This window comes from Sprattus sprattus, assembly GCF_963457725.1.
Source record: "Sprattus sprattus genome assembly, chromosome: 8".
NCBI lineage: Eukaryota > Metazoa > Chordata > Actinopteri > Clupeiformes > Clupeidae > Sprattus > Sprattus sprattus.
Genome location: NC_137927.1, coordinates 8,539,626 through 8,550,726, shown reverse-complemented (window position 1 = coordinate 8,550,726; position 11,101 = coordinate 8,539,626). Strand labels below are relative to the sequence as shown.

Sequence of the window (11,101 nt, the reverse complement as noted above, 5' to 3'; positions counted from 1 at the left end):
TGTGTGTAGGGGGGTGCTTGTATGTCTGTGTGTGTGTGTGTGTGTGTATCTGTCTACGTGACAGTTTTGCTGCTCTACCCGGAGCCAGCCTGCCCGCCTTCACACACGTTTGGGTGTTGCGCTGCAAAAGATTTTGTCTGATATTAAGACTGAAAACAGGGAAGTGTTTAGTGTGTGTGTGTGTGTGTGTGTGTATCTCTATGTTGGGTGTGTGCAGTTATATCATGGGGATAGCCCTCTGCTCTGGGGGATTGCTGGAAAGGGAGGTGCTGATGAGATATAGGTCTGATATGATGAGAACTGCAGCCGCATCGCCTGTCAATCCTCTCTGTCTGTCACACACTTTCCAGTTCTGTATCTGTTTCTTTCTCGTATTCTTTCTTTCTCTCACTCTTTCTCTCTATGTACATCTTTTTTTCTCTTCTCTCTTTGTCCTCCGGATGGATTTTTCGCCCTTATCTATGTTCACACAAAGTGGACACGCGCCCACACACACACACACACACACACACAGACACACACACAGACACACACACAGACACACACACAGACACACACACAGACACACACACAGACACACACACACACAGACAGACACACAGACACACACACACACACACACACACACACACACACACACACACACACAGAGACACACACTCAGTGCTCCCAGCTCTCTTTATCACTCTTTAAAAGGGATTCTGTCCCAGTGGAAATATGCATGCTTCTTTACAGCATGTCAGTGTGTGTTTTTTCTCTCTCTCCCTTTATGTTTTCTCCATCACTTTATCTCCATCCTCACCCCCCCTCCTTCTCTTTCCCTCTCTCCTCCCTCTAGTCATCCTGCTTTTGTTATTGTGCTCATATTCACTCTCTGGTTAAAGGTAATCTGTGTGTGTGTGTGTGTGTGTGTGTGTGTGTGTGTGTGTGTGTGTGTCTCTCTCTCTTGCTTAAGACTTTGCCTTTTTCCAATCCTTTTTTCTTCTCTACTTCAGTGTGTGTGTGTGTGTGTGTGTGTGTGTGTGTGAGATGTGTGTCAGCTTGCCTTAATCCAGAGTGTTTACCCCTGATTGAATGGGATAAGACGGATGCCTTCATGGCTCAAATTTAAATTCTTCTCTGTTTTATCATATGTGCATATTATGTCACAAACACTTAAATACACTCTCACACACACACACACACACACACACACACACACACACACAAAGAGTGTCAACCTCCTCTGTCAATTTTGATGTGTGACATCATTTTAACAGTTTCGTTAAAAACTAAAAATATAACACTGTATTATTGTGCACAAACGCACCCACACACATGCGCTTACAGCACTGCATATTATATTTACCTGGAGCTTCTTGCATAGATATCAGAATCTGTAAGAATCTGCTTCTTTGCGTGTGTGTATGTGTGTGTGTGTGTGTGTGTGTCCATGACTCATAAGGCTCTTGCGTAAGTCTTCACCTGACTGAGGCGGTCATGCTCTAAGGGTTGGGTTGGGAGCTGAAACCACACACACACACACACACACACACACACACACACACACACACACACACACACACACACACACACTGACTGACAGGCTTGTTGATTCGCCACAAAATCAATGTGCTTCTGAGGATCTCGTAATAATGATGGATGGAGCTCCCAGTCTGTAAAGGGAGAGGGATGTGGGGGGGGGGGGGGTGTGTAACTCTCTTATGATGGTTAATGCTTGGTGCACACAAGATCATTAAAAATGATCATTAGAAATGTAGTTGTGTGTGTGTGTGTGTGTGTGTGTGTGTGTGTGTGTGTGTGTGTGTGTGTGTGTGTGTGTGTGTGTGTGTGTGTGTGTGTGTGTGTGTGTGTGTGTGTGTGTGTGTGTGTGTGTGTGTGTGTGTGTGTGTGAGAGAGTGTGGGGGGGGGGTATGAGGGTAACAACAGTCTCGACATGGTTCCCCTTTGAGAACCCTACAAAATGGTGCCTAACACAGGGGCAGGAAATAGGCTAGCTTCTGTACGTTGGACTTGCCCACTGTAAGAGACAGCTCCAAAGACTCTGTAGAGAAACTGTGGCGATGTTTTTGTACGGAGGAGAAAACGAGAGCAGAATGAAGATGTCCGAGTCGAGTGTTTGAGAGAGAGAGAGAGAGAAAGAGAGAAAGAGAGAGAGCGCAAACACACACACGAGACATAAACCATGTTTTTCATCAACAGATGCCCTACAGATGAATGCTCAGTTTGTCAGCATGTAAATCTGCCTGACTAGAGAGTTGGAGACTGGACTGTGTGCTGGCGAAATGTATGGCATGTTGAGTCATCATGCACACAAAGCATGAGCTTGTATATGCACACACGCACGCACGCACGCACGCACACACGCACGCACGCAGACACACACACACACACACACACACACACACACACACACACACACACGGACAGGAGGGTGTATTTATAGCACAAGGCCTGGGCTAAATGTTTATCACTTGGAAAATACTTCAGAGCTGCAGTCTAGTGAGCGATGAAGCACACAGCCGAACCTTTAATGTTCTGTATGTTTGTATTTGTGTGTGTGTGTGTGTGTGTGTGTGTGTGTGTGTGTGTGTGTGTGTGTGTGTGTGTGTGTGTGTGTGTGTGTGTGTGTGTGTGTGTGTGTGTGTGTGTGTGTGTGTGTGTGTGTGTGTGTGTGTGTGTGTGTGTGTGTGTGTGTGTGTGTGTGTTTGTATTTGTGTATGTGTGTGTTTGTATGTGTGTGTGTGTTTGTATTTGTGTGTGTGTGTGTGTGTGTGTGTTTTGTATACGTGTGTTTGTATTTCTGTGTGATGGGATGTGAGGGGACTTTCAGAGGTGGTCAGTTGATCATAAACAGCCGTGGTTCAGCACCGTAGCCTTGAGATGAGCAAACCCATCCAAGCCACTCACACACAACACATGGCCACCAGAGTGTCCCCCCCCTCAGCCAGCCTCCACCGGCAGCAGCAGCAGCAGCAGCAGGCTCTCCCGTCACGGCTGCCCAGGCAGGGAGTGCCAGAGTGGGACAGCTAGGCTGGAGACACTGGAGCTCTCATCCTGGAGCTCAGCTGGCTGCAGCTCACCACCATTTGGCCATGGATTAGGGGACCGCCATGAGCAATCTAACGCACCTGGTGGAGTGTTTACGATGACAGACAAGGCTGTGGTGTGTGTGTGTGTGTGTGTGTGTGTGTGTGTGTGTGTGTGTGTGTGTGCGTGCCCGCTTGCTTGTGCTTGCCAGTGTGGTTTGGTTTGAACAAGTTTTTAGGAAGGGGTCTGTTTAGCACCCTAAGGTTTTAGATATTGGTGCTCACACAGGCACGCGCACACACACACACACTGCTGAAGGAAATCATGCGCAGATCAATATTCCAAACCTTACGGCATTGACTGGTTTTACAAATGCCTCTCCAAAGTGCAATATTTGCAGTTTGAAATCAATGTTTAGATGCAGTTGATCACCGTGTGTGTGTGTGTGCGTGTGTGTGTGTGTGTGTGTGTGTGTGTGTGTGTGTGTGTGTGTGTGTGTGTGTGTTTGTAATTATTACTGGATGGTCAGAAGAATCATGAAGTGGCATTGCCATCTCTCACCCTGTGGAAATCCGTTTCCCCTTTTATGAGCGATGGCTTTACAGTGATGCAGTTCCGGGAACCTCCATGAAATGTGCCTGTGTGTGTGTGCGTGCGCATCTATGCCTGTGTGTGTGTGTGTGTGCGTGTGCGTGTGCGTGTGCGTGGTCGTGTGCGTGGTCGTGTGGTCGTGTGCGTGGTCGTGTGCGTGTGCGTGTGTGCGCGCAAGCACACAGGTGGCTCGTAAAGCTGAACGAAGATAAAAATGAGTCCCTTGCTTTAAAGGAGGGCTGTTAACAGAGAGACAGGTACAGTGCTGTGGCTTTTAGAGCGCCGTAAAGCTGGGGGCCATTACAGACTCCCCTTCCTCTGCTGAGGGCCAGGCCAGGACGGGAGGAGCGAGAGGAGATCGAAGAGAAAGGGAATATGGACAGGAAGACATGGGGAGACTGGAGAATATAAAAGATTGAAGAAGAAAATGGAGGAGAAATGAGGAAAGAAAAGATAAGAGAAGGAAAGATAGAAGCGGAGAATAGGAGAGAAGGACAGGGCATCGGAGTACGGGGAGATATAGGGCAGCTGGGACAGTTGCTGTTTGTGTGTGTGTGTGTGTGTGTGAGACAATGGGAGAGATGGACACAGATTGGAGATGCAATTGATTTGGCTTCTAAATGGCTCATGAGATTACATGAAAGCCCAGCAGCACAACTGTAGCAGTACTGTCCCGTTCGATGTAAATTTCTCTCTCTCTCGCTCTCTCTCACTCTCTCTCTCTGTGGACTTGCAGAGAGGTTGATTATATTACACACTCCCTCATGGCTCATCCTCTTTTAACCCCCCCCCCCCCCCCCCCAGCTCTTTCAGAACTGTTACATCAGCACTGAATGAAAGTCATTGATTGGGAGATTGATTAGTGTTGGTGTGCTGTAGTGTTCATTTTGGCAGCTAGTTATTTGGTTTTAATTTGATTTTAGTCTTAAACCTATTTTCCACACAGTTTTGTTCCGTGTCCGTTTCTCTGTATAATTAAGTCTTTTATAAACTACTGTTAAATAAACGCTGTTTTAAGCACGTTGAGATGCACAAAATGATGCGCGAAATAGCTACTTAGCTACATGCGCTGAAAACGGTCTGCTTAACATGGCTTTAAAATAAGGTTTGCCAGAAAAGATGGGTGGGCTTCTACGTTTTCTCAGTAGAAAAATATAGACGAAAGCCATCTAACGTCGTCAATGTCCTGTTGTTGAGAGATGCAAGCTTATCTTAGTTATTTTATGTCCACAGCCTACTCAATCCTATGTTACCTTTGCCGCTGCTTTTCAGTTCCTTCACAACAATTAGGTTGCCTATTATAGAACACATCTTACATAATGTAACACCACCTACCTACCAACCACCAAGACATGAACCAACCTCAGCTACATTTGAGTCTTGTTTTTTCAGCAACAACATTGCATGTTGATATAGTCACAGTAACTGTTTGACATTGGTGTAGACATCGATGCCGTCTCGTCTTGGTCATGGCATGGTTGCCACCGAACCTATTTCATCATAGTTTTTCATCAACAAAATGAGCACTAGTGTGGTTCTGCTGTTAACAACTCTGACATTTTGTTTGTTTCTTTCTGTCTTTCCACAGGTGTTTGGTGATATTTACCACTTCCGACACCACAGGGTGGTTAAGAGGTCGCTGTCCGATCACCGTGGTTACCATGTGCGACTCCACAGCGAAGCTCAGGTGAGGGAGATTGTGTCTACCTTAGTCTCCATAACTTTTAGAATGATTTATCTTCCTTCAGTTATTGAGTCCCCTTACATCCTGATGCGGTGTGTGTGTGTGTGTCTGTGTGTTGTTGTTTGTTTTTGTGTGTTTGTGAATGTATATATGTTTGTCTGTGTGTGTGTGTGTGTTTGTAAGTGTATATGTTTGTCTGTGTGTGTGTGTGTGTGTGTGTGTGTGTGTGTGTGTGTGTGTGTGTGTGTGTGTGTGTTGTAAGTGTATATGTTTGTCTGTGTGTGTGTGTGTGTGTGTGTGTGTGTGTGTGTGTTTCAGGTGCCTTTTCTCATATTTCCTCCTCTTGCTGTGTTCTGGTGACTGAATCCCTCCCTGCCGTCTCAGCATGCATTAGAATGCCAAACACTCTGCAGTCCCCTCACGCAGCACCCACAGGGACCATTTTTCTGGCTGTCATCTTCCTTTCTTTTCCTTCCTTCTTTTAAAAGCAGATACCCACTTATTGTGTCATGCCAAAATACTTTTTTTCAGTGACCAATTCCATCAGAAAAAAAGAAAACTGCCTTTTCTTTCTCTTTCTGGTCGTCCAGGTGGTAAATTAGTGCACTGTCCAGCCTGACTGAAGGGTCACCCTGAGAAGTTGTGTGTGTGTGTGTGTGTGTGTGTGTGTGTGTGTGTGTGTGCGCGCAAAGTCAGTCTCCCCTCCGTGACGGGCCCAGACGTAGCCCCTGCTCCATGGAGACCCCATTACTCACACACCAAAAGGGAACTGCTGCATTCCCCCCCTAAGAATGCTGAGGTGTGTGTGTGTGTGTGTGTGTGTGTGTGTGTGTGTGTGTGTGTGTGTGTTGTGGATCCCTGAGCCATGAGGCTTGGCCTGCAGGAGCCATTCATATTGCCGTTTTAATAGATGGCACTGATGTCTCACAACATCCTCTTTCCTTTATTTGCCCTTTTCTCTCTCTGGCTCTGCCACCACCCCTCCCTTTCTTCTCCATCCCCCCATCTTTAAAGGAGAGATGAAAAGCATCCTCGGTAAAGGGTGTGTGTGTGTGTGTGTGTGTGTGTGTGTGTGTGTGTGTGTGTGTGTGTGTGTGTGTGTGTGTGTGTGTTGGTTCGTGTTAGTGTTTGTGTGTGTGTAACTGATCTCTCAGATGGGCCCTGATGCAGTGAAGGAATGCTTTAGGAAGGAAAACATTTTTTTTTTCCTGTTGACCTTTTTTCATCACCCTTTTAAAGAGAGGGGTCATGTTGGTCATGCTGCTGTGGTCAGACGCTAGTTGGCCTGACTCTATTATCCATCTTAGTGATTTACTCACTAACTCACTCACTCTCTCTCAAACACACACACACACACACACACACACACACACACACACACACACACACACACACACACACACACACACACACACACACACACACACACAGGCATATTTCTGATGGCAGTGGTCCACTTCTGCCTCCCCTGTTTTTGCGGATCCTTTCAACAAAGGAAAATAAAAGCCTCTTGTATCTGACTGGCTGTCATGGGTTTGAAAGGCCGACTCTTTGAAGTGTAACTTCAGCTCTTCAGAATCATCTCCTCTACAACGTACAAACATGCAAACACAATCATAACACATGTGTATACATACACACACACGCACACATCTACTCAGGAAGAGCTAGATAATTTGTCATTCATCAGTGCCTAGATCAGAGGGGCTGCAAGATCAGAGGAGTGTGTGTGTGTGTGTGTGTGTGTGTGTGTGTGTGTGTGTGTGTGTGTGTTTGACGTGGATGTGTTTAAGAGCCTAATGGATGCCTGTTGGCTGGTTGAGCACAGTCCATTACTCACCTCTGTTTGAGTGTGGTGTCTCTTCACATGCCAGATTCACAGTATAGTAGCACAGATGTCCGGCTCCAACACACACACACACACACACACACACACACACACACACACACACACACACACACACACACACACACACAGACACACACATTGAATCTTACACATTTTGTCAATGTCTAACACTTGCACTCTCATATTCACACACACACACGCTAACACACGCTTACACACACACGCAAGTGAGTTGGTGTTGGAGCCACTCTCAGACGTGTGCTATCTCAGAGGGCTGGCAGAGGGAGAAAGAGGGGCCTTGTTCCAGCGAGCTGCCCAGCATCCTCTCTCTGAAGTACACTCGTCATGAGATCACTGATAAGAGGAGCCACAGTACCTGGGCTCCTGTGAAGTGCCCAAGGGAAGTCTGTGTTTGGAACAGAGCCCTTGGAAGTCTGTGTTTGGAGCAAAGCCCTTGGCTGGCACGGACAGGCCTTGAGTCTGTAGGCTCTGGGCTTTTTTTTCTTCTTCATTATTTGATTCCCACTGGTGAGTTTTTTTTATTTATTTATTTTTTTTATTTCTGCATTCTTTGGCCTCAGAAGAGTTGTAGGGTGAGGTGAAGTGGGGTTGTGACGATCAGGGTGAAGATCAGCTCCACCTGAACATTAGGCGCTCGGCCTGCTGGGAAATCCGCTCAGCCTGGGCTTCCTGTTGTTTGATTTCTTTCCCCTCCCAGAGTTCCTTGCTGGGGAAGAGGAACTCTCGAGTCCAATGATTTAGTCGCAGGAATCACCTGGCAATAGATTGTGGAATGCTCTCCAGAAGACATTCATAAACAGTTTGAAAGTTTGAAAACCAGTTTGGAAGCTCCTAAACACCTAGTGGGGGTTTTAGATTTAAGTCAGTTGTTATGACATGCTTTTCCTGTGGTATAACTGAAAGTCTGATTGAAGATGGCACAGCTCTAAAGCTCTAAAGAGAAATTAAAGTTTGTGTTTACTGTATGGAAAAAGGTCGTGTTGAGACGAGGCAGACTCACTTGCCTAGTTTCCCCATTGGGCTCCCAAAATGCAACAAAACAATGTCTGACTGGCTATCACAAATTATCCCCTAACTGAAATACAATTCCCTCCATGATTTGTCTTTTCTGTTCTTTTGGCTTCCTATTTGAACAAAAGACTTGACACTGGCCACCAAACAAACACTTTTTTGATCATGATAGTTTGTATGAAGTGTGTGTGTTAATCAGAAAGGTAGTCAGGTTGTGTTTGATGCCTGAGTCCTCGGCCACACCAGCAGTTCCATGCAGAATAGTGCACCAGAGAAGCCAAGATCAAAAGATCGAGTCTGTCATATACTATACCAGGCTACTACACTGATGTGGCTAAACAAATTAATGTTGTTAAAATGTGAAAATAGATACAAGCAAACATGACATTTCAGTGCATTTCATTGGGTGGGCTCACTAATGATGGCCAGATTTCACCGAATGTACACAAAAATGGACAGGAAATAATCACTCCATTTCTAAAATGATGTACTCATGCGAACCCAAGTGGACATTGAGCCACTGAATTCAGTTCATTAGGACGAGTTCTCTGTACAGGCCGATCAGCTGCTGTTTCATTCAAGGATGTGGCTAGAGGCAGCTTCTATGTCTATTTCCTTCCTGAATTTAGCTTTTAAGTATGTGAGGTGTCTCCACCATCTTTCACATACTCAAGTACTATCAGCAGACACTCCTCCTTGCTAGCAGTAACATATTAACCCACAGAGGGTAACTCACAAAACTCCCCCAGACAAAATTAGTGTCCTGTGACCTGCTGTCACCTTTTAGCTACCACTCCCTTCACGCTGTCTTTGGGCATGGAAGCAAACACATGTAAGGTGGTGGTTTATATTTTTTGCAATTGAGGGGAGGTATTCTCTTGTACTCTCTCTTGAGGATGTGAGGCCACTTAACATGTACCTGTTTTATTTTTCACAAACAGAAATGGTTTGCCAGTTAGACACTGGCACTTGAAATATTTGATACCCCAAACATGCCCGCTCACACACGCACACCAATTTCACATCCTGACATGCCATACTGTGTGCACACTTGGAGGATTGGACGGTCTATAGTTTCCCCTTTTGTGTTTTTCTGTTTTCGTTTATTTTCCTGTGGACAGAAGGACAGTACAGCGGCAGAGATTTATCACAGGCTTTCCGCTGTCGCTGTGGCCGACACAGGAGCAATATCAAAGCATTTGCTTTCTCAACTCCCGTTTTCTGTGTGTGTCTGGGGTTTGTGCTGTCTGCCTTCGTAGCCTTGATTGTTGTAGATGAGTCCCAGGAGTGTGGAGCAAGAATATGAGCAGAAATCTACACACACACACACACACACACACACACACACTCTCTTTCTCTCTCACTCACTCACGGACACTGCCAGTACACACACACACACACACTTACTCTCTCACTCATAAACATTCACTGCCACCACCACACACACATTAAAAACAGACACACACAGGCACACACACACACACACACACACACACACACACACACTCTCTTCTTGTGGCTTTGGTGCACGTACACAAATACACAAAAGCACACACAGGTTGGGTGGCTAAAGTAATAAGAGTGGGGGTTTCTGGGGTTTCTGGGGTCTCAGTGCTTTGATTGAAAGTGGCGCCTCGCCCTCAGATTGGATTCCAGCTTCATTAAAACCTCTGCTCTTATCGGGCCCTGGTCAGGCGCAGGGGTTAGTGCAAGTTCAGCCCTAATCATGATGGATGTAGCCCTCTCCAGGATCCTATCACTTGCATTGTTTTGTCTGCTGTTATTAAACTTAGTCTTATTTATTACATCATGGCCCGGTTTCCCAGGCGACGATTAAGCTCAGCCCCAGACTGAAGTACAGGAAATGGTCTATGGTGTTGACGTTTGGTTTTAATTAATGTGCAAAATGTTATGAGCGACTAAACTCTGTCTGAGGTCTAGAAGCACTATAAGCATTTTAGTGTGAACCAAAACAATTCTCTATTTAGGCGGTGGGTGCAGAACAGCTCCAGCGCCTCTCATCCTGTGCAGGCGACTGTGGCGCCACTAGCCTTGGTATTGATCCACACACACACACACACACACACACACACACACACACACACACACACACACACACAACTTCTGTGTTTAGCTTTGAGTCGAGCAGAAGCCACTAGGCAGCACTCGACCTGACAGACTACAACCAGATGTCTTGAGGAGCAGTTGGGTGATTATGGGTAGTGATAAGGAAAGTGCTAGTCTCCCACAGCCAGCCAGCATTCACTGCATTCATACACACACACACACACACACACACACACAAAACCCTAAGAAAACACAAGTACGCACACACAGACACGCACAGACACAGACAAGCAAGCACTGACACACACTCAGGCGCACGCACGCACGCACACAAACACGCACACACACAAGCGCATTCCATGGAGGTTCCCGGCCCTGGATCTGCATCACTGCAAAGCCATCGCTCATCAAGGGGAAACGGATGTCGACAGGGTGAGACATGGCAATACCACTTCATGATTCTTCTGACCATCCAGGAATAATTCCATAATGACACAAACACGCACACACACACACACACACACACACAGAAAATGATCAACTGCATCCAAACATTGATTTCACAAACACACACACTGCGGACTGGATACACTTCATTGGATTTCAATCGGGCGAGGGGTGTAGCTAATTGGTGTTGATCTGGATTATATTGAGTGATTTTAAACGTTTTGAGCTTCCCTGTAAATAACTGCCTCACAGCAAGGCCACACCAAACAGAGACGGTTTGTAAATCAAAATTAGAAAGACAGTTTTTTTTCTGTGCATATTTTCCCCCTCCCTTGATCGTAGCCACATAGTCGTAGTCAGATAGCTGTCAAATATTTTCTCTTTTCTTCCTTTCATCACCT

The 11,101-nt window shown here is 46.1% G+C and overlaps 1 protein-coding gene across 1 annotated transcript in view; it reads left to right on the top strand.

Moving 5' to 3' along the window:
• furina (furin (paired basic amino acid cleaving enzyme) a) overlaps positions 1-11,101 on the top strand; it is a 111,408-nt gene that overhangs the window by 44,941 nt on the left and 55,366 nt on the right. The window contains exon 3 of the mRNA XM_080843066.1: positions 5,210-5,308. Within this exon, the coding sequence (XP_080699192.1) occupies positions 5,210-5,308 (99 nt within the window). The remainder of the gene's footprint in view (positions 1-5,209; positions 5,309-11,101) is intronic.